The following is a 24428-nucleotide window of genomic DNA, read 5'->3' as shown; positions in this document are numbered from 1 at the left end:
ATTACCCTATAAAAATTTGCAATGGCTGCGACTTAATTACCATATATTTGGCTGTAGGCTATTCTGTATTGCTAGGTGAAGTTTTAGAAACTCCTGGGCCAGATTGGCGCTTTTTAGTTTGACTGAACTTCTTCCCACGGAGTACATGTCCTTGAGACCATGTAATAGCAAGTATGTATGCTTAAATTTCAAGTGAAATAAACACACCCTTATTTCTTCTTCAATATCATAGTAACTCTTTCTCTTCTTTTTTTAAGTTGGAAAGAGTAGAAAGCTCAGCTTCAGATAAGTATGAAATGGAATACTTCAATTTTGCTGAAACACTAATTGCGTTTTTGAAATTGGACACTTAAAGTTGAAAACTAATTGTTTCTTTGATTTCTCTTATATACTTTCGAGATATACTACATGGGAGTATAACGTTTACAACGGGGTATCGTGCTGTAGCGCGGTATCGTGTTGTGCCGTTGAATACCAACCCTATAGATGTCTCCTTTTTTACACTGATTCAAATTTCAACGGGTACCAATGTTTTACATATAAACCAGAAGCTTTAAGTGAAGTTGCTTTTGTATGGAATCTGTTTTGATTTGAAACAGCCAGAAAATTAATATTTTTGTAGTATTTGCCTTTTAACATGTAACTAACTAAAATATTGGAATTAGATCAGACAAGAAACTACTTTCGAGTTGAGCTACTTAGTTCGTTTACTGTTAGATAGATATCGGAAAGAATTCTTAGTCACAAGAATAAGTGTAGTCAGGGGATGATAGTATAAAAACATCTTGATAAAGAATTTTGGAGAAAAGCAAAAATTAAAGGTCCCATTCTTTAACGGTGATGGGGCGTCCACGTCAAGTTTGTTTTCAAATTAAGATGCTTGTCCTCCTGACTTGATACGAATGAATTTTTCAAGCTTTAATCATATATATAATAAAAACAGCAAGGAGTGTATGCAAAGAAGAAGTTAAAGGAATTGCACTATTCGTTTCACTTTCGCAAAAGTGATCACCAGGTCCCATGCAAGCAGCGTAACCTATCAAATGGGCTATATAATTTTGCTCATAAACACCTTGAAGTAAATGCGCTTGAGGGCCAATTGCATAAACGGCCACATCATCCCCGCCATGTGTTTCTGAGTTGGTAGGGGCTGTAGCTATGGGCTTATACTCTATAGCTTGGAAGTCGTCATCAGTTATATTGTATCGGCTTCCGTCTGGGTTTCCTTTCCTGTATCCAGGTCCGTTGGCATAGGACAATGTGGTCCACGGCATATGGTCTACGTCAGAAATATATCCAACTCCAAATATTGAGTCCCCTCTTAATGGATACCCATTAATTGTCATTGTGTGAGAATGGTCAGCTGTAACAATTATAAGAGTATCATGGGTATCTGTCAATTTTCGGGCTGCGGCGACCGCTTTTTCTAATTCGATGGTTTCATGCAGGGCTAAATGGGGTTTTCCTTCATGATGGGCTATATCAATATGACCACTCTCAACAAGAAGGACGAATCCGGTAGTATCTTTTTGGAGTAAATTAATTGCTGTTGTTGTCATTTCCTCTAATGTTGGATTGTTTTTACCTTCATTTAAAAGATGATGGCCTAGATGACTTCTTTCGAAGAGGCCTAAAATGTAGTCTGTATTTGCTATGTCTACTGCCATCAGTTCGTCCCGGGAAGTCACGTATTTATGAGATTTGCCCATATTTTCTTTTGATTTTCCCCATTCTTGTATCAAATCTACTCCGTCAAATCGGCTACCCATACCTTCTTCAGGATCAGCTGTTGTGTTTGGTTGAAATTTTGATCGTCCTCCTCCAAGGATAACCTTGAAAAGAGAAAATGCATTACATATTTAAGAATTAACAACCCTCCAAAGAGGTTCAATGGAAAAGACATTTTTTATATCAATCGCTACGGTGGGGTTTTGTTTTTGTTCTTACTTAAAGTTATACTGGAGCGTATCACAACGATTCTTCTGTTTCTGGAGAAATATATATCAATTTCTAACAACTTTCATGATATTATAAGTGGCATTTTTGGCAACTTCAAGCTCATCAAAATAAACCAGTCCAACTACAAATATGGAAAATTATAAAATATTTATATTCAAATTGAATATTTATTGCTGAACTGACTAACCATGAAAAAAAAAAATACAAGCCAATTTTTAGTGGCAGGTTTTATTTTGCATTTAATCATTTTTGTTTTTCTTTTTTAGCTACTCTTTCTTGTTTCCACTTTTTTGTTTTCTTATTTCATCCGCTCCAAAGATTTCTTGTAGATTGGCCAGACAATCCGAAGATTGTTTGAACAGACGAAGCATTATTGATTGTTTCTCTCTTTCTTATCTTTTTCACTTGTCGTAGAAAACTCATTTTATTTTACTTCTCTCTTTTTATTTCAAACGCTTTCTGTTCCAATTCTCTCTTTTCTATTCTTTTTCAGTCGCCTTAAGTCTTTTTTTTTGCTAGAAATTGTTTTTCTTCTTCTGGTTGTGTAATCAGCTTTAATCCTACTTAAAAAGAAAAGCATTAAGAAAAAACGATAAGGACGTAGTTCTGCACCTTGGGTTTAGTACAGATAGGTTGGAGGTGCTTTTAGCTTTGGAATTGGTATTTTCGGAATTAATTATGCAAAAAGCAAACATCGTGTTTTATGTGACTTTTTATATTTTGAGCCCTGTATTTTACGCGTTCCCTATTTGGCCATGTAGTGAACTGGCCGCTACCTCGTGGTGAAAGGAGAGACTAGGGAAGGAAAAGGGACTTGAAAAGCTTACAAAGGTTTGGAAAGCCCTTTTTTTTCCTCCTTAGACTTGTTACCTTGATTGTAAGCATAGAAATTCAAGGTGGGTTCTGTATTTCCGTATACTGCAAGGAAGGGCTTAAGCTCAGCACTGTATTTACTATCTGGTATGGCCATGTATGGGTCGTCATCACTGCATTGTAGGAAGAATAAAGACTAATGTACATTGAACGCAGAGAAATGGGGGGGGGGGGTTGGGAAAATAGTAAAACTTTTAAAATTCTACAAAGGTTGAGAGGGCCCTTGACATACTTTTTTCTAGAATTACTACTTAAAATTAAGACTTGAAAACTTAAGGTTGCCTCTATATTATTTCCTTGTACTTCAGGTTAATTGTTTTTCTATGCTCTTCAGTTTATTGCTACTTTCTCAGGATAAACTTTATGAAATCGAATTGACTTTTAAACTGGAAATTTCAAAAATCATGGGTAGTCAAATATCCTCCATAAAAGCTTTTAAAATGATAATACAAAACACACATGACTGTAGCTGCTAACCAATTACAGGCAGATATTTTGGATAGGCTAACCCCCCCCCCCAAAAAAAAAATAGTATGTCATATAAATCTTCTAAATCCTATTGCCTCTATATTGTTTCCTCGTACTTCATATCGATTATTTTTCACTTTACTTAGTTTTTATTATTATTTTTTAGAACAAGCTTTACGAAAACGAGTAGAATATTAAACTAGACATTTTAAAAATCATGAGTTGTCAAATATCCTGCATCAGAGCTTTTTAAACGGTAACATATAGCACAAATGATTTAGCTGTTATCTAAAACAGATAGATATTTAGAATAGGCTAAAAAAAACTATTCTTACCCCCCCCCAAAAAAAAACAACCCAACTATTTATCATATTCCTTAGGAAGAAGTTTCCTAGCACAGGAGTGTGAAAGAGGAGTAGCATAATAGTAGTGATACTCCTTAAATACAGTGGTATCACTAGCAGGGGTCCTGCGCCATGCGAACTTAGAAAATTCTATTCCAGCCTTGAAATTCCTTTTGTTATATAAATAAGAAAATATTCACACACAAAGAATTTGAGCACTGTGTGGATTAACGAAAATAATAACACATCGATCTTTTAACCACGCAGATAGACTTTAATTAATTCTAGACAATGATACACTGAAAAAAAAACTAGTTAAAAAAGTGAGGAGCTAAAAATTATTTTTACATTTCTTCAAAAGATTACAAATGAGTGACACATCCAAGCTGATTAAGGCATTATGTTCCATGCAATGTGACACGCAGTGGGAGCATATAAATCTGACTTTACGGATGGAGGGAATTTGAACATGGTTTATATTACGAAGATAATAATTATTATGATTCGAGGTGTAGACATCATCTAATCCAGGGGGACAGATAATTCTGCGATAGAGGGGGGGGGGAGCTGAAGTTATATTGGCAGTTCACAAAACCTCAAGTCGCCGGCAACTTCTATCTTACCTTTTGAGATTTTTATTCCTCAATATCACCAAAAGTCATAAATTATCAGATAGCTTCAGTATTAATCTTCTAGGACGACTATAATTTATTATCTTCTTGTAATACTATAGTATAATAAACCCACTATCCTACTTCCAACCAGAGAACATAAACACCACAAAAGTGATTTGACATATAACACATTACGGTTAGAATATAGCTTCTTGTTCTAAGAATTCAATTCAAAAGTTTAAAGCTGGGCGATGTTAAATAACAAAATTGATATATCGGACCAAAAATCACTATTGAATATCGAAACGTAAATATTGATATTGAAGACGATATTTGGAAATTTCTGTTTATTTCCAGCTTTTCCAACCATCTATCAGTAAACATCCAACAGAAAAATTCCAGTATACGGAAAGTTCTCGTTACTATCTAGTGTCAATTTGAAGTTCTAGGGGAGCAGCTGTCCTCCCCCTTCCCTACGCCCAAGGGTAACGAAATACTAAAGAGGTTGGGGACATCGCAACAGAGTTACGTAAAAGCAATTATGTATTTGAATGAATATCGAATGATTCGGAATCAATTCATGGCGTATGGCTCATAAATAAATAGGCTCATAAATAAGTAGTTTCCTGAATATGATTTCTTGCTTTATTATAAACTTAAACTCCTCTTTATAAACCCCTTTTTTTTTATAAAACCCCTTAGAAATGGGTTTTTAGGAAAGGAGGAAACGTTGACATTCAAATTATTGGACTTTATTAAACATAAGACTGAATTAAGCAGTAAAGGGCTTTCAAAACTAACCTAGGAAAAGTGTCCTTAGCCTTTCATGAAATACCAAGATTCCTGAAAGCCTTTATTTCAATCAAATTAGTGTCAATAAAGATGCTAAAAATTATACACTGATTTTCATGTCAATCAAAAATTTCACTTCAAAGATTTTGAAAAAAGTTGAAAAGATTCCATTCAAAAGTCTTCATTTTCATTTCATTTCAAATCATACATTTAATTGTAAAAAAAAATCATAAACATCAAAATCAATAAAGACACTCCAAAATTAAAAATCATGCAACAATCATATGATTTTTAGGTCTACTAATAGAGCTCTTTGGCATGGATTGTGTGTAGCTGATTAGAAACGAGAGGAATTACCAAAAACGGTATTTTTCGATATCTAGGGGGCAGGGTCAGAAAAAGGGCAATTAGAACGATTTGACCCAATTGGACCGCGTGTTTGAAAGGGTCCCGCGCCACCATCGAAATGAACAACTGATTTTCGAAATTGTGGAGTGTTCTTAACAATTTCAATAAGCGTTCTTTCTGGAGAGAGATCGTTTTACTGGCTAAAACCAATAAAAAAAATACTATGTGATATCAACAACAAATCAGGATAGATAATTAGTTTAGTAATCATGTTGACTGATAATGAAGACACAAGGAAAATATATCTTAAACCCGTTTTAGAAGCATTCGAAGAGCAAAAATTTAGAAATATGTAAATTCATGTGCCTATATTCGCTCATGTAAGTTTCAAAAGACATTTACAGCGGCTTCATAATATTTATGGGACACAAACGTAAATTAATGTTAGCACAAAATGAGTACAAAAGAGGAGAAAAAAGACAAAACCGTAAGCGGAAAATGGAGTAACTGGACCATTGAATGACATAAGATTAAAAGAACGACATGTGAAATGTACATGTGTGACGGGTGATAATAGATAACCTAGACCATTGGTTCTCAAACTTACTTAGACACTGTACCTTTTTTGCCAAGAATACATTTTAGATACTCCTTCTCAGATACTGTTACTAAGTAAACTGTAGCTAAAATATAAGTAAAATTGCCAGTTCTAGAGTTAAAGGGCTGTTTTTTCGTTGGCTGGCCGCATACCCCCTAAAAAGAATTGCGTTTCCCCAAGGGGTACGCGTACCACAGTTGGAGAACAACTGACGTAGACCATCAAAGGTGACAAGACCTATCCAAGCAACTAAGGCAAAAGGCACTAAAAAAAAAATGTCTGAAGTAGTGATAAACAAAAATGAAGATAAAAGAGATACACAGTTAAAATATTAGTGAAACTAACAATTGGAACAAGTCAAAAACGAAATGGAAGTATATAGAAATAAGCAGTTAAAAGATAAGTGGCAAGAATCACGACGACTCAAAACAGAAAGTGAAGAAAAAAAAATATGCGGTAGTAAAAATGAAGAACCGAGAAATGTGTGGTTAGAAGATATACGACCGTGAGAACAAAGAAGTATACAGTTAGAAGATAATCAGCAGTGACAATTACAAGCAACAGCAGGAATCAGAACTTGCCAAAGATGGAAGTGAAGAACAAAGAATTGTAGGGTTAGCTGACATGCTAAAGCAAGTATCAAGGGTGTCAAAAATGACAGTGAAGAACAAAGAACGGTGCTGTTAAAGGACAGCAAGAACCAGAACGAGTCAAAAATGAAACTGCAGTAGAAAAAGAAGTTATCTGTGTACATATTGTTACGATATAGGCTTCTATAGTTCGGTCTATATATTTGCACATTAGAGGGCGGGGTGGGGTAAAGTATTTGGACAGCGCGGAGTTACAAAACATTTCTTACTTCATAAAATGAAGTATAGTTGTAGCTAACACATCCTACATGCAGACCCGCTTTACTTTAGCCCCCCCTCCTCCCATCTATATAAAGTATTATATTTTCATTAAATTTTGGTGTACTTGATTAGGACTGACCACTTTTTGAGCGTGTATCGTTATGTACACCAGTACCGAAAAAAATACTATGTTAGAAGAACAGCACCATCACAATCTTCGATGCCAAAAAAATGTGGCATAAAACCCACTAAGAACCTACAAAGATGCCGTAAACTACGCAGGTGCTATCTACAAGTCGATGGGACCCTTCAACTTTGTATGTCTTCACTGTTGGGTCCTCCATTATCCCTCAGGAAAAGTAGCCAACAAAGATGATTTTCTTGGGGGCTGCTGCCTGCTTGGTCGAATTGCATTCCTGCATATACAATTTCCAAATGAATTTGTTTGGCCTGTTGTAGGATACCCCTTGCTCTCTAAAGAATTCCACAAACAAATACGAAACTAGAACTCGTGATTTGTTTTAGCTTCCTTCAAAGTAAGCGATGATCGAACCAAAAATAGTCATAATGTTTTCAACATCAAAATAGCTGGATAAATTTATCACAATATCAGTTTGTCAGCACTTCTATCACAGACCCTTGAAAGGTAATCCAAATGTACTTTTTAGATCCCAATGGAGATGTTAAAGAACACTTTTTACATCTTTTAAATTATTAGATCAGTCGTAACCCAACAAATCTCTAGGAAGGAATATTGTGGGACACAAACAGCTATGCTATATATATAAATATATACATATATATATATATATATATATATATATATATATATATATATATATATATATATATATATATATATATATATATATATATATATATATATATATATATATATATATATATATATATATATATATATATATATCGTTAACAGTTCGGGAGCGCAGGATTTACTAGCATTATTTAAAAAAAACAATGAAAAAATAAATATGAAAAAGTTTTTTCAGCTGGAAGTAAGGAGCAGCATTAAAACTTAAAACGAACAGAAATTATTACCCATATGAGGGGCTCACTTCCTCCTAATACTTCGCTCTTTACGCTAAAGTATTTTTAGTAATGTCAACTATTTATTCTACGGCTTTTGTGATTCAGGGGTCATTCTTAATGAATTGGGACAAATTTTAAGATTTGGTGTAAAGAGAGAGGTACTGACGAGGGGGCGAACCCTCTCATATGTGTAATAAAAACATGAGAATCAAAAATTCTTTACATAAGCTCATTTATAAGTTACGTATATCTTTTACTAATAAAAAGATTCGTAAAAAATTAAAAATTCTAGTCGCCTTTTTAATTAACCAAAACATTGGAGGGCAACTAGGCTTCCTCCCCCCTCTTTTTTTCTCAAAATTATTCGATCAAAATTATGAGAAAACCATTTAGCCAAAAAAAAAAAAAAAAAAAAAAAAAAAAAAAAAAAAAAAAAAAAAAAAAAAAAAAAAAAAAAAAAAAAAAAAAAAAAAAAATGCAAATTCCTCTGCGGAGAGCCAAAATCAAAACATGTATTGATTCAAAAGCGTTCAGAAATTGAATAAAAAAAAACAAGTTTTTTCAACTGAAAGTAAGGAGCGACATTAAAACTTAAAACGAACAGAAATTACTTCATATATGAAAGGGGCTGCTTCCTCATCAACGCCCCGCTCTTTACGCTAATGTTTTTTTACTGTTTTAAAAAGAAGAGTTGAGAGAAAGAGTCAAACTTTAGCGTAAAGAGCGGGGCGTTGGCGAGGAAGCAACCTTTTTCGTATACGAAGTAATTTCTGTTCGTTTTAAGTTTTAATGTCGCTCCTTACTTTCAGTTGAAAAAACTTGTTTTTTTTATTTAAAATATATATATATATATATATATATATATATATATATATATATATATATATATATGTTCATTTATGTATTTATATGGTGGATTTAAATTTTGCTTAAATATTTCACATATAGAGGGGACCGGCAAAAAAAACTCCAATCGGGCTTCGCACCTAGTCGATCTGGCCCTGCTAGGGGGATGGGCAAAAAATTTAGGCAGCATCCGCCTAAGAGAGATGTGAGGGACTCAATCAAATCTGTTCTTTAATAGAAAAGCTTTATCTCCTGTAGAGGGGATTTAAAACTAATAGTAAGATAAATCAGATTAGAGTGAACATGTACATCAAATATAAAGTCCTGTCCAATGTTGGACAGTCCTGGAACTCGTGTTTTTTTTTAGTTTCATTCAAAGTAAGCGATGATTAAACCAAAAATAGTCATAATGTTTTCAACATCAAAATAGCTGGACAAATCTATCACAATATCAATTTATCGGCACATCCATCACAGACCCCTGAAAGGTAATCCAAATATACTTTTTAGATCCCAATGGAGATGTTAAAGAACACTTTTTACATCTTTTAAATTATTAGATCTGTCGTAACCCAACAAATCTCTAGGAAGGAATATTGTGGGACACAAACAGCTATGGTATATATATATATATATATATATATATATATATATATATATATATATATATATATATATATATGATTTAAATTTTGCTTAAAAATTTCACATATAGAGGGGGCCCGGCAAAAAACTCCAATCGGGCTTCGCACCTAGTCGATCTGGCCCTGCTAGGGGGATGGGCAAAAAATTTAGGCAGCCTCCGCCTAAGAGAGATGTGAGGGACTCAATCAAATCTGTTCTTTAATAGAAAAGCTCTATCTCCTATAGAGGGGATTTAAAACTAATAGTAAGATAAATCAGATTAGAGTGAACATATACATTAGAAAGCTCGGCTTGAAAAAAATTTCAGCAAGATTATTAACGATAAACACAAACTACTTTTCAAACAATCTTACGAGATTTCACAGATATTCATATTCATTTCCCCCAGAGCTACCAAGGGCACTGTCGTCTGTGAAAAATAAGAACATTCAAAAAAGGTGATCTGTCTACTATTTAGTGGAAAGATTTTGGATGAAACATTCTACGGCAACTTACTGTTTTTTTCCTTTTTTTACCGCCTAAAAAGGTTATTTTCATGAACTAAATATAGCACTAACCCTAGAACTGACCCCTGAAGAACGCCGTAGCTCACTTCCAAGGGTGAGTGGAAAAGTGAATCAAAAGAAATCACTCAAATAGCATTCAAGTAAGCCATTCAAATAACATTTAAACAAAGAAAATACATTCTTTGTTATACCCAATGAACTATAAGCAAAAAAGTAAACAGTTGTTTTAATAACGAAGTGCAAATGGCACTCGAGCATTTAGGAAGTTTGAAAGAGTAGTAAACCAATCCTCATATGAAGTAATTTTTGTTCGTTTTGCTGTTTGATCTCATTGTTTATTTTGATTTCTGTTTTTTCAAAATTTGACTTTATTTGCTTGGAGTCGGGACTTAGCTTTTTTGCCCTGAGTCGGGACTTTTACCCGAGTAAAGAATTAGGTCGGTGTTTGTTCCTTTTTGCACCAATGCAAGCCTTAGCCGTATTTATATCGAGTGAACCCGCAGCTTGTATTTAGCTTGTATTTGGACTGAATTAGGACTTGGCTTGTTTTCTCACCAATTGAACACTTCGTTATTTTCAAGCTGTATCAATACGAAGCTTGGGTTTAGTTCGTCTCAGTACCAAGTCACTCTGCAGCTCAAAATTAAATCATTATTGTACCGAGATTAAGAATCATTCTATGATTCAAATTAAACAAGGTGCTGCATACCTATCTTTCTGCTAAAAACTTTGGGAGTTCGGAAAGAGGGTGCTCAGAGGGGTCACGGACTCAATTATTCCATTCATGCGAATTTAAATTTTTTCCACACTTTTGGATTAGAAGGTTTGGTATGTCAAACCTCTCTGCTAGAATGTATCTGTGAAGCTTGGGCCAGTTGGAGAATTTAGGATCCTTTCCCTTGGAACTGTTCGGGTTTTGTCGCCCTTTTAGGCACATATTTTGGACTTTTCTATCATTCTGGGTGAAATGGTTACTTCAAAATGTTGATCCGGACGTTTAAAAAAACTAGTTTTTTTTTATTTAATTTCTGAACGTTTTTGAATTAATGCATGTTAGATTTTGGCTCTCCGCACATAAATTATTGAAATGAAATTAGTATATTAATTTTTTTTTGGCTAAATGGCTTTCTCTTAGTTTTGATCAGACGATTTTGAGAAATAAGGGGTGGGGAAGGAGGCCTAGCTGCCCTCCAATTTTTCGGTTACTTAAAAAGGCTACTAGAACTTTTAATATTCAACGAACGTTTTTATTAGTAAAAAATATACGTAACTTAAGAATTAACTTACGTAACAAACTTTTATATTCTTATATTTTTATTATGTGTACGAGGGGGTTTGTACCCTCGTTAATACCTCGCTCTTTACACTAAATCGTAAGTTTTGTTCCAATTCTTAAAAATGACCCCTGAATCAAATAGGCCGTAGAATAAATAGTTGAAATCACTAAAAATATTTTAGCATAAAGAGTGAGGTATTTATCTCCTCCTAAATACCTCGCTCTTTATGCTAAAGTATTTTTAGAACCCTTCATATGCGTAATAATCTCTGTTTGTTTTAAATTTCAATGCTATTCCTTACTTTCATTTGAAAAAACGTTTTCATGTTTATTTTTTCATTGTTTTTTTTTATAGTAATGCTAGAAAATCCTGCGCCCTTTTCATTGAATTTTTTCCCCCATGGCATATTTCTCCAAGGAAAGATCCTCCCACATAGCCCCCTCCCTCAACCCTACCCCCAAAACCAAAAAAATCCCCCTGAAAACGTCTGTACACTTCCCAATAACCATTATTATATGTAAACACTGGTTGAAGTTTGTAACTTGCAACCCCTCCCCCAGGGACTGTGGGGGAGTAAGTCATCCCCAAAAACATAGTTATTAAGATTTTCGACTATGCCAAACAAAATGGCTATCTAAAAATTTTGATCCGTTGACTTTGGGAAAAAAATGAGCGTGGGAGGGGGCCTAGATGCCCTCCAATTTTTTTGGTCACTTAAAAAGGGCACTAGAACTTTTCATTTCCGTTAGAATGAGCCCTCTTGCGACATTCTAGGACCACTTGGTCGATACGATGACCCCTGGGAAAAAAAAAAACAAAAAAACAAACAAATAAACACGCACCCGTGATTTGTCTTCTGGCAAAAAATGCAAAATTCCACATTTTTGTAGATAGGAGCTTGAAACTTCTACAGTAGGGTTCTCTGATACGCTGAATCTGATGGTGTCATTTTCGTTAAGATCCTACGACTTTTAGGGGGTGTTTCCCCCTATTTTCCTAAATAAGGCAAATTTTCTCAGGCTCGTAACTTTTGATAGCTAAGACTAAACTTGATGAAACTTATATATTTAAAATCAGCATTAAAATGCGATTCTTTTGATGTAGCTATTTATATCAAAATTCAATTTTTTAGAGTTTTGGTTACTATTGAGCCGGATCGCTCCTTACTACAGTTCGTTACCACGAACTGTTTGATAGTGTTTATGTTTTAATAGCAATAAACTTATAGTTTATTAGTATTAGTCGTTCTTTATCTTCGAAAGCCAGTTAGTTCTGGAGTGCTGGTCTTCTCTTTTTTCTCTATTTTTAGTAATATTTTGATGTTGAAGATATGCATATAACATTTGTAGATTAAAAGATACAAGCATAAATTACCTTGAAATTTTTTCCTGGTTCTTTGTATACCAGTTGTTCCGCTATGTCATCACAAATAGTTGAATTTTGTTGACCGTAATATGTAAGATCAGCGTCCGACTCCCAATTTCTATTGGCTGTATGAGCATATGAGCTCGCAGGAGTTGCGTGAGTCACTCTAGTGTTTGTAACTATCCCTGTTGACTTTCCCACGTCTTGTGCCCACTTCATTATTGAATTTACGTGGTACTCGGGCATGTTTTGAGCACTGCAGTTATTGTATTTGACATTTATGTCGACACCAATTGTATCAAGGTTGGCCTTGACTCCTGTTAGATACGCTGTTCCTGTACATGCTGAATCGCCCACTTGATAGTCAATACAGTATGTTTTTGATATTCCTATGTTTGGAAAATTCTCAAATTCAAGTACCGTGTCTTCTCCATAAGTTCCGAGAAACTGCTGGCCTTTGTAAATTCTTGCTGCTGTTATGGTTGGGCTAGACATTCCATCGCCGATAAAAAGGATGACATTTTTGGCTTGTTTTTCTATAGGGCGTTGAGATTTGTGTTTTGAGAGAATGTTTTGGCCAATTTGATTCCAGTAACTAGCATCTTCTAGAGTAGATGTTGATGATGATCCTTTGGTGTCACCTGAAGTTCGATGATCTACATCTAGTGAAAATAAACAAAATTAAATCGTTTCTGTGCTACCTTTACATACCCCAAAAAGTATACAGCATATACGATTAGGACCTTAGGGAAATCGGGAAATTTCGCTAAAGCTGGGGATGGGACGGGATCTTTGAATAGAATCTGATGTCAGGCAAAAACAAAATTCGGGAAAAGAGATTGATGTCATTCCTAAAACGTTAGGATAACTCTGCACCCTAGTGGGTCGTATGTTAAATAATATTACCTAATATTAGATTTGGGCCCACTTTAGACATTCTTTAAAGTAAGAAACTGGAACGTAATTTATTATTATTATCATGATTGCTATTATTTTTACATTTAAACATATATTACATAATAATAATTGTATTATATGCACATTGTTAAGAAATATATAAAATAAAACATGAGTAGTTAAAAATGTGTATTTTCAAAAACATGTATATCTAAATGAAATAAAAGAAAAAATAAAAACATTAAAAATATTCATTTTAATTGTGCGTTAATAGTTTTTCGCTCTTTCACGTAGTTTTTTCAAATCGATGTTAATTTGATTATTTAACATCGTAATTAATTTTCCAAGTTAGCGTCTGATGTGTAAGTGCGATATGTTTGATCTAATTAATTTAGAAAGAAGAAAAAGACTCGCAGGTGGAAAAGCGCTAACCACTTTCTGTGCCTGGTATCTCAAAGTGGGAAATTTCTCTTTTTTGACGCAAGTGTCATAAAATTCAATTTTTAATGCTGATGTTTCGAAATGTGTTAATGGCCTCAAAATTTGTATCAAATCAAAGTAAATCGTTTCTCGTAAATTTGACAGCTAATTTTTAAATATATGGATGCTGAAGTAGTGTATTTATTTTAAACATTGGTTTTTAACTACTTCTGGCATTATACTTAGTAAATTTATGATTATTTTGGGCCGGAAAATGTTCAAAGGGGGTCGCGGATTAACCCTTCCTACTTTTAGATCAACTTTTTTTTAAAGTTTGGTAACATTGTACTTGATCCCTTTACTTAATCGAATGTTATAGTAACCTATTTCCTACTTAATCGCATGTAAAATTTTCTATTTATTGGATTTTCATAGTCAGTTCTAATATAACTATATCCTTTTCGCTCCAATGATTTGACATAGCTCTAGGGTATATTTAAAATTCTCTTTTTTTTTCAAATTAATTCTTTGACCATTCATGAGAAATAAGAACAAAAAAATAATACAAACCCTCAAATCATGATTTTTGCCAGAATCCAAATATAATATTAATTTGCGTTGCAAATTTACTTTACCCCAACTCACCCCCTTAATATTCAAATATTTACCCCGAGTTGTATATGTGTAAAAAAAATCAATCGTTTCGGTAAACCGTTAGATCAATTTGAAGAAAAGACTGAAGTATGGAATATCATTTTATATATACAATTCTGAGTATGTAATTGAACATTAGGGGTGAGGGTATGGGGTAAAGTAAATCTCTCACGGAAATGGATGTTGTATTTGGATTCAGGATGAAATTCAATTTCTAAAGGCTATTCAATTTCGTAGCTTTCTTAATAATCTGAATAAAAAACATAACATTTTATTAAAAGTGTTTTTTTTTTAAAGTTAAAACTGACTGTCTGAATAAAACATTTAGATCATTATAATCAGAACACTTTCTCGGGCCTTAATCTGGACTGTAAATCCACTCCTGTATGTTTTAATCGCCTAGTTCAAAAACTTACTAAGGTTGTGAAAAGCCCCTAAAACTATAGTTTCACTGCATATCCTATGGTTGTTCGTTCATATTTTCATAGAATTTATCTCTTTTTTTAAGTTGTAGGATGACTTAATTATAATTCGTAAATTAGGTAAAAGGTGTATTGTTTACCTTTGGGTTTAATATCAAATTGCGGAAAGCCACTGCAAGAACTCAAAATAACTGTGACAGTTACGTAAAGAGCCCAGCGTTTCTGCATTTTTAAACTATACTGATCAGCAATAGTTTCCTCTTGTTTTATTAAAGCATTTATTCTTATCGGATGCGTTCTACTTTCAAAGAGGCGTGACACTGTGATTTTATAGGCATCGCCCTCTCTGGAAATAATTCTCTTACGTAATCTTTTCTATTGTCATAAATTTACTTTGCTGAATTAATAAAAAGCTTTTGCTGGTTATGTCCGCTTGTCTTAACAATGAAAACTTGAATTAATGATGCATTATTAAAAATAAACCTTGTTAAACCAGTTGCCAAATGTCCTTTCCAGTGGTGTCGATTCTCAAAAATTTAGGGGTGGGGTGTATTTTTCAAATATAGGTTGGGGTGGGAAGAATTTTTTGGTGGCCCTTTCTCATTTTAATGATTGATCAACCAATAAAACAATTCAAATCCATGAGTTGAATTTAGCTTGTTATATATTTTCTTCTGCACTGATAATTTTCAGAAGAAAGCTTCCCCTGAAAAATTGTACGGTGGAATATATCTTGTGGATTTTACTGGCATGGAAACATATTTATGTTAAGTGCTACATTTGTGTATTCATAAATTTTGCACGTTGGATTCAGAATACATTCCGGCTGAGATAATTAAAAGTGTGATGCATGTCATTTTGGTCGAAAATGAGTTATGTGTGAGTCATGGGCAAACTAAGCACGAGAAATGGAATGGTGCAGTCAGAACTGTCCTATCTTGCATTGTTACGATGGTAAAAGAGACATAGACCTCTAAATGGCGTATTTTTCTTTTTTATCAGGTCTTGTTGCAATTCAGAATGACAGAAGAGGATTATCTTATAGAGCTATAATATGGGGACCTGGCATTTGTCTCCTTTTTTGCCAAGGAAATAGGAGACATGCGCCATAAAATGGAATAATTTTGAACTTGCTCGGATCACTTGAATTTAATTTATAACACTAAAATGAGCATAGAAAGTTGGTTTAGAATATGTTCCCTTTATCTCCATTAGCCTCATCCTTTAGAGCGACCACAGCCGACAGTTTTTTTTCGTTTTTTGGCTGTCCTGAAAAGTTATAGAAATGGCGTATGTCGCACTGTTAATTATCACAGCCGATTCTCCTGTAAGCAGTTTCGCTCTAACAAAAAATCTAGTACATGTTATTTTCTGTTTCATCGCTATAAACAGTAAAAGTAACACTATATCAATGAGAACTAGCATGCCTATAAAAAAATGCCGGTACCGGGGTATAAAATTCCGAGGGGGAACTCACTTTCCGCCACCTAGTGTACATCTCAGAACGCCACGTGTGCTGCACAGTCCCGCCAAGCTGGCACAGTTTCTGACACTCTTGGCACAATTTCTGCCACGGTTGGCATAGTTTCTACCACGATTGTCACGTGCCAACAGATTTGTGGGGATTTTTTTGGAAAATTCGCGGTCCCGTCTTAAAATTCCAGATGGGTGGGAGACTTCTGTTATAGCCTAATTCATAAATTATGTGTGCTATTATTTATATTTTTTTCACAACTAGGGTGACCATCTGAAAATATTTGTGTTTTGCTTTCCATTGTTGAAAAAAAAAAATAATCTCTTCCAGACTACATCAAATCAAACAGTTCGTGGTAACGAACTGTAGTAAGGAGCGACCCGGCTCAATAGTAAACAAAACTCTAAAAAACGGAATTTTGATACCAATAGATATATAAAAAGAACCGAACTTTTATGCTGATTTTAAATATATAAGTTTCATCAAACTTAGTCATCAAAAGTAACGAGCCTGAGAAAATTTGCCTTGTTTTGGAAAATAGGGGAAACACCCCCTAAAGCCAGACGAAAATCACACCATCGCATTCAGCGTATCAGAGAACCATACTGTAGAAGTTTCAAGCTCTTATCTACAAAAATGTGGAACTTAGTATTTTTTGCCAGAAGACCGATCATGGGTGCGTGTTTATTTGTTTGTTTGTTTTTTTCCCAGGGGTTATCGTATCGACCCAGTGGTCCTAGAATGTCGCGAGAGGGCTCATTCTAACGGAAACTAAAAGTTCTAGTTCCCTTTTTAAGTAACCAAAAAAATTGGAGGGCACCTAGGCCCCCTCTCACGCTCATTTTTCCCAAAGTCAACGGATCAAAATTTTGACATAGCCATTTTGTTCAGCATAGTCGAAAAACGTAACAATTATGTCTTTGGGGCTCACTTACTTCCCCACAGTCCCCAGGGGAGGGACTGCAAGTCACAAACTTTGACCAGCGTTTACATACAGTAATGATTATTTGGAAGTGTACAGACCTTTTCAGGATGGTTTTTGGTTGGGGGGGGGGTTGAGGAGAGGGGGCTACGTGGAGGATCTTCCCTTGGAGGAATTTGTCATGGGAGAAGAGAAATTCCATGAAGGGGGCGCAGAATTTTCTAGCATTATTTAAAAAAAAAAAATGAAAAAATAAATATGAAAAAGTTTTTTTTTTTTCAACTGAAAGTAAGGACTAGCATTAAAACTCTAAAATAGCTCCCTCTTTACGCTAAAATATTTTTAGTAATTTCAACTATTTATTCTATAACCTTTGTGATTCAGGGGTCATTCTTAAATAATTGGAACAAAATTAAAGCTTTAGTGTAAAGAGTGAGGTATTAACGAGGGGTCAAACCTCCTCATATACACAATACAAATATACGAATATAGAAGTTCGTTACGTAATTTAATTTGTAAGTTATGTATATTTTTTACTAATAAAAACGTTCGTTAAAAATTAAAAATTTTAGTTTTTAAGTAACCGAAAAATTGGTGGGCAACTAAGCCTCCTCTCCCGTCCTTTTTCTCAAAATCGTCTGATCAAAACTAAGAAAAAGCCATTTAGCAAAAAAATGAATATGCAAATTTCGTTTTAATAATCCATTTGCGGAGAGCCAAAATAAAAACATGCATTAATTCAAAAACGTTCAGAAATTAAATAAAAAAAATAAGTTTTTTTTTAACTGAAAGTAAGGAGCCAGATTAAAACTTAAAACGAACAGAAATTTCTCCGTGTATGAAAGGGGCTGTTCCTCCCTCAACGTCCCGCTCTTTACGCTAAAGTTATTTACTGTTTAATAAAGTAGGATTGAGAGAAAGAGTAAAACTTTAGCTTAAAGAGCGGGACGTTGAGGGAGGAACAGCCCCTTTCATACACGGAGTAATTTCTATTCGTTTTAAGTTTTAATGTCGCTCCTTACTTTCAGTTTAGAAAAACTTGTTTTTTTTTATTTAATCACGTTTTTAAATTGACAAATTGCTCACCGGAGCTCATTTCCTCTTCCATTTTTCCTCTGTCTGTTTACGTAATAGAAACCTAATCTTTTATGGTTAATTGTTGTTGTTTTTTGTGTGCTTTTTTTACTTTTCGAAAGCAGTTTAGATTTTTTTTTTTTTTTTTTTTTTTTTTACCGTCATGTATTGGTTAAGAAAACTAGTGAATTGCTTTAAGATTAATAGTGGATAAAGGCTTGATGGGCGCCCAGTATATCTTTCTATGGGTAATTTAATCTCCCCTCCAAGCCTGCATCTACTTATGACAATTCGAAATGATTACATTTCGTCAAGGGCTTGGTTTTTCTGGAGGGGGGGGGGTAGTTCCACCCAATAATGTAGAGAAACAAATTATTATATATCCCTTGTCCTTTGACTATCCGGACATGAACCCCTCTAACCCCCCCCCCCTCAATAAAGATGCTAAAGATTCGCCGTTGCATCTTGTTTAAAGTGTAGCCTTACTCGGAAGAGATATAGCCGTAAGGTTAAGTGAACTGAGATCATCCCCTCTCTCCCTTTCTAAGATCATAAAATTTCTATTATATAATTTGACTGCTTTTAGCTGTTTGTTGTTTTCTAATTTCCTGGAAAATGGTAGAAACTCATATCAGTATAGGTTGAGGCTGGTAAAATAATTTCTTACAGAGGGTGTTCCACATTTCCCAATTCCCAAGATTAGAAATTTTGGGACTGCAATGGCTCTCTTTGAGGCATTTCACCCATCCATCTTTGACATAAAGGTCTGATCCTCATCTAAAGATTAAACGTAAAAATAATAGTTCAATTGGGACAAGTTCTTTTATTTGACAGTGAAACAACAAAAAATCTGTGGATATTTTGGTCGCTTATACAGTAGCCGTCATCAGCAGAAAAGCGTCGCCGCCATCTTTATACTACGTCGTATGTATAAAGATTAAACATTTATGTGTCTGACAGAAGAATGTACGCAATTTATCACCTTCTTCTGTGTATCCTTAGATTTGTCTGTATTATAGCTGTGTGGACTTATAAGTCTATGAAATCGACTAATTTTAGGATTTGAATCTAAGACAACCTGAATACTAGACCTCTATCTTACACATTAGTCTCTACTTGAGTGTCAAGGAAATTCGTCACCTGGCCCGTCCAACTGATTCTGACCGCCTGTCACTGACCGTCGAACCAACATCATATCTAGCTGAAAATATACATATGATTACAAATTCTCTGAATTGTTCTGCCGATTGTGTGGTGCTGACATGTATAAAACAGAGTGTTGATTTAGTAGAGAGCGATGTCTCTCTGGTGTATGTTTTTTTATGCCACCATTGTTAGAAGTGATGGCCGTAGAAATAGGGAAGGGCGCCATTCTGTCGGCTATAGAAAGTTTTAATTTACTTTAAAATGTTAAAAGGCAATCGGAATGCAATCAATCCCATTCTTCTAAAATGGGTTTTATTTTAGTTGAAAAGTTGAACATGTTGCCCCTTGTTAAAACCGAAACCGTGCAAGGAGGTTTGTGATCCTTTTTGTATTTTCAGATCCTATGAATGAAAATGTCCTTCTCCATCCACTCTCAATTTTTGGTAATTTTATCTAAACTTTAAATTGCAATCCAATATGTTGTAGTTCTTAAGCAGAAGGGTTTAAAAATAATAATAAAAACTTCGCAAACATTGCTAAAGCCGACACATGATAAACAAAATTGTCAATTATAAAGCGAACAGGAATTATTTCCTTAAACGTTGTACCTTTCTCATTTAACCGTAAAAGACATATTAACATTTAGGGGGCCGGGGCAGCCTAACGTTTATTTATTGTAATTTATGTTTGCCGTAATTTAGCTTATAACATGACTCTATTTCTGTTGGTAGTAGGTTTTAAAATATATCATTAATTTTCTTTGGAAAAGTGTTTGATAAGTTTTTGTTTATTGCTTCAAGAATCTTGGGTAACAGGGAGGGAGGGAGGGAGGGAGAGAGGGAGGGAGAGAGAGAGAGAGAGAGAGAGAGAGAGAGAGAGAGAGAGAGAGAGAGAGAGAGAGAGAGAGAGAGAGAGAGAGAGAGAGAGTAGTGAAAACATAACAACTTTTAACTATTAGCACACAATATTAAACAATATCGTCGATAGACCATAAATCACGTGCGAGCGAATCATTGTCGAGACATACTTAAATTAACTTAAATCATTAACAACTTCCCAGAAGGTAACGTTTCAACCCACTCTTGAACTGGCTAACATTATCTGTCGCCTTTATACCTTCAGGGAGTGAATTCCACAGCAGTCGCCCTGCAAAACGTGGAAATAAAGATCCGCGTTGAGTACTCCGAGCCTCAGACACTATCCCTGAAGAATGCCTGGTTTCATAACAATGATAAAACGAGTTACGCTTAAAAATTTCTCAAAAGCACTCTGGTGAATAACGATTCAAACATTCATAAACAAAAATAGCTAATTGATAATCTCTTAACTTGTAAAAATTTGGAATTTTTCATTTTGGTGAAGCAACTCAAAGTACTATTTTCAAATCTCACGGAATCTCTTAAGACACGAACAGCTTTATTTTGTAGAGTCGAAACTCTTTTTAAACTTGACACAAAATAACTAGTCCGCAGCAAACAACCATAAGATAGATACGGACTGATAAGAGAATGATAGAAGTCATTAGAATTCTTGGTGGGAGCTCATTCCTTAGCCTTCTTACAAGACCCAATCCTCTTGCCACTTTTGCTGCTACTGAATCACAGTGTAATTTCCAACTCAAATTACAATCAAGATAAAACCCTAAATATTTTACACTAAAAGCTTGTTTTTAGAAATACACCATTCAGACATATTTTATTATTTAAAATACTGGGAGTCCAATTCCACAAAAAGTCATGAAGTTCGTCTTAAAAGCACTAACAGATAGACAGCTACATCTCGTAAAACTTAACAGTTCATTTAGGGCCTTATTTGCCTTATCAATCAAAAGATTTTCGTAAGATGATGTTACTGTAACCACAGTGTCATTAGCAAAAGACGTAATTAATGTCCCAGGAATATAGAATCGCATGGTATTAGGTGAAAGTAGGGGCCCAAGCACCAAACCTTGTTGAACTCCGCAATGGACTTGGATTTTCCGTTGATGGATTTTCAGCCATCAACATTCACTCTAAGTGTTCTCCCTCCAAGATAAGACTCGAACCAATTCAAAGATACACCCTGAACACCTAAATAACGTAGCCTGCTCAATCAGATCTTAAAAACTACAGTATCAAAAGCTTTGCTAAAATCTATAAAATTGAAAGCACTAACACACCACGTTCAAGCGCAGAGTTAGCAAAGTCTATGAGATGGTGGACTGTATGTATCGTAGAATGGCCTTTCCTGAATCCACACTGTATCTTTGCGAAAAATCCATTTAGGTTCAGATGGTTGTACAATCTTCTATGCATGACCTTTTCATATAGCTTTGAAAACAATGTCTTCAGACCTCCTGTATGCAAAGGGATAACCATGGCCCCCTTTAATCGTGAAGGAAACTCACCTTTTTTCAGCTATAAGCTAATCAAGTATACAAGCAGGGCAGCAAATATACCATTACTAATTTAAATGTTTTCAGATTGAGACTATCACTCCCAGATGAATTTCCTTCATCAATCCTATTATTTGCTTCATTTCCTTTAGATTAATTTCAGAAACGTTCTAGTTTACCCCCAAACCTCTTCCATCTTTAAAAGATTCTGTGGTTTTACTGCTATCATTACATAAAATTTCACTTACTGATTTACCTATTTTTGAAAAATACTCACCCAAAACATCAGAAATTTCCTTCCTTTCAACAACTGTTCTATCATCAACTTTTAGGCTAGCTGGATTTTCATTTATCTCGCCACTATTTAATAATTCATTAATAGTTTTTCACTTGCCTTTCGTGTTCCCTTTATATTTTCAAATTGCATCCCATAACATTTTTGAGCACAATATCTGCGAAGCCGATTAGTTTCATTACGAAGTTTTTTAAAATCATTGAACACCTCCTGTGACTCAGAATTCAGATAAAGTACGTAAAAACCATTTCTTTTCTGGATTAGTCGAAAAAGGTCCTGGGTTACCCATGGTTTTCTAGAAGTAGATTTCTTCATCTTGACAGTTCTTACTGGACATATTGAATCATATATTGGTTGAACAATACCTATAAACTTATCAAATGCAGCGGAGGGACATGTACATTGATCATTAACCTCTTGCCATGAAAGAATACTCAGTTCTTACCTAAATTTATGAATATTCTCTTTTCTTTCAGTAGCTTTTTCTTTATCCTCTTTATTTTTGGCTTTTGTGTAGGTAGGAATGAAGTCACTGCCACTACAGGAAAATGATTAGAAGAGTCGCTAATTATTAACCGATTAGTTTCATAAAAAAACAAGTTTTTTTTAACTGAAAGTAAGGAGCAAAATTAAAACTTAAAACGAACAGAAATTACTTCGTATATGAAAGGGGCTGCTTCCTCACCAACATCCCGCTCTTTACGCTAAAGTTTTTTACTGTTTTAAAAAGAAGAGTTGAGAGAAAGAGTCAAACTTTAGCGTCAAGAGCGGGATGTTGGTGAGGAAGCAGCCCCTTTCATATACGAAGTAATTTCTGTTCGTTTTAAGTTTTAATTTTGCTCCTTACTTTCAGTTAAAAAAAACTTGTTTTTTTTATTTAATCATAAAAAGGAGCAAGTAAGCGAGATCGAACGTATATGTTATCGATTTGCTGAATGTTCAATAACGCGCGTTGGAATTCCTACTAGAGGATATAGCTCATATTTAACCGTAAGGGTAAATACTCTGAATTACCATTATTCAGACACAAAAGATCAAAATTAAAGTCACACATGCAAATAAACTCGGAATTGCTTAACTGGATCTCATCCAAAACTCGACCAAAACCAAGCGCAAGCTCTTCCCATTGAGTACTCGATGGGTTATATACCTCGCTCATCAAAATCTTATTCCCGCCAATTTCCAGTTCAAGAGTAAAAGTTGCAACCTTACCTTCTATTCAAATGGAAAAATCCTCCCTCACATTAGCCACAAGATGCTCCTTAAGTAGAAATGCTAAACCTCTACGTGCCTTCGTCGACCTATTTTTTACAATAAGCTGGTATCCTGGAAAACTAAAAATGACAAAGAATGTTCTGACCTAAAAAAAAATTCTCACATAGGGCTATAATATCAAACCTGTAATTCATCCTATCAAGCATCCGCAGAATCTCACGATAAGATGACGTAATGTGACAATTCCAATGACGAAGAAAAAACGAATTCTCATCAGCACTAAATACCGAAGAAAGTAGATTTACATAACAGCTATCTCTTTTCTGTCGAAATGTTATAGAATAGTTTTCCTGCGCAGTATCAGCATTAAAAATATGTCCAGCTCGAGATAGATTATTTTCTAAGGTCTTTAGTCTATCACCTCAATTTTAAGAATTGAGACTTGGCGCAATACATCTTCAAAAAAAAAAAATGGTGAAAGTACAACAACTTTTAACTATTAGCACAGACTATTAAGCAATATCGTCGATAGACCATAAACGACTTGGAAACGAATCACGAGCGAGACGTACATAAATCCGATCTTGAATCAGACCACACTTGCTTAATCCAATATTTATCCCTTGCTAAGTTCAGAACATCACGTCTTCGTTTTGTCAGGTTTTCCGACAAAAAAAAAAATACAAGTGTGAGCTAATTTTGACTTTTCATTGAAAACTTTAGAAGCAAGGTCTTTAGACTTGAATGTTACAACTACAGGAGCAATTGCATCTTGTTTACTATTAGCTTAGCTTAGATTTAATCTTTTAACATCTATCACATCTTGATTTGATATTTCAAGCTCCATTTTGTGTGCCACTATATCAAGAACTACCGACTTCAAGTCACTATTGAAAGGTTGTCTAACTCCATTGGACATGAGACTATTTAGTCTCGTTTCTTGTTCATACTCATCAAGCTTCTGCTCAGCAACTTTATCCATTCCTTAATAAATGAGCA

At 34.5% G+C, this 24428-nt stretch overlaps 2 protein-coding genes across 3 annotated transcripts in view; one reads left to right on the top strand and one right to left on the bottom strand.

Moving 5' to 3' along the window:
• The window catches only part of LOC136027554 (5'-3' exoribonuclease 1-like), a 153157-nt gene that overhangs the window by 109197 nt on the left and 19532 nt on the right, over positions 1-24428 (top strand). The window lies entirely within an intron of this gene.
• LOC136027553 (membrane-bound alkaline phosphatase-like) lies at positions 904-24391 on the bottom strand. Of its 2 annotated transcripts, none has more exons than XM_065704920.1 (3): positions 23613-24391; positions 12546-13198; positions 904-1832 (listed from the first exon to the last, which is right to left on the bottom strand). In XM_065704920.1, the coding sequence occupies exons 2-3, from the start codon at positions 13029-13031 to the stop codon at positions 912-914; spliced, it is 1407 nt and encodes a 468-aa protein (XP_065560992.1). In that variant the 5' UTR covers positions 13032-13198; positions 23613-24391; the 3' UTR covers positions 904-911. The 2 variants fall into 2 exon arrangements, with proteins under 2 accessions (XP_065560992.1, XP_065560991.1); XM_065704919.1 differs by lacking the exon at positions 23613-24391 and adding an exon at positions 15070-15239.

This window comes from Artemia franciscana, chromosome 5 (assembly GCF_032884065.1).
Source record: "Artemia franciscana chromosome 5, ASM3288406v1, whole genome shotgun sequence".
NCBI lineage: Eukaryota > Metazoa > Arthropoda > Branchiopoda > Anostraca > Artemiidae > Artemia > Artemia franciscana.
Note: the sequence above shows the minus strand (reverse complement) of the source record. Positions and strands in the feature narration are given on the sequence as shown.

Coding starts and splice junctions, on each gene's coding strand:
- LOC136027553 (XM_065704919.1), bottom strand. CDS start 15,157: ATGCAGAAACGCTGGGCTCTTTACGTAACTGTCACAGTTATTTTGAGT. Junction 13,199..15,069: donor ATTTGATATTAAACCCAAAG/GTAAACAATACA, acceptor TATTTTCACTAG/ATGTAGATCATCGAACTTCA. Junction 1,833..12,545: donor AACCAGGAAAAAATTTCAAG/GTAATTTATGCT, acceptor TCTCTTTTCAAG/GTTATCCTTGGAGGAGGACG.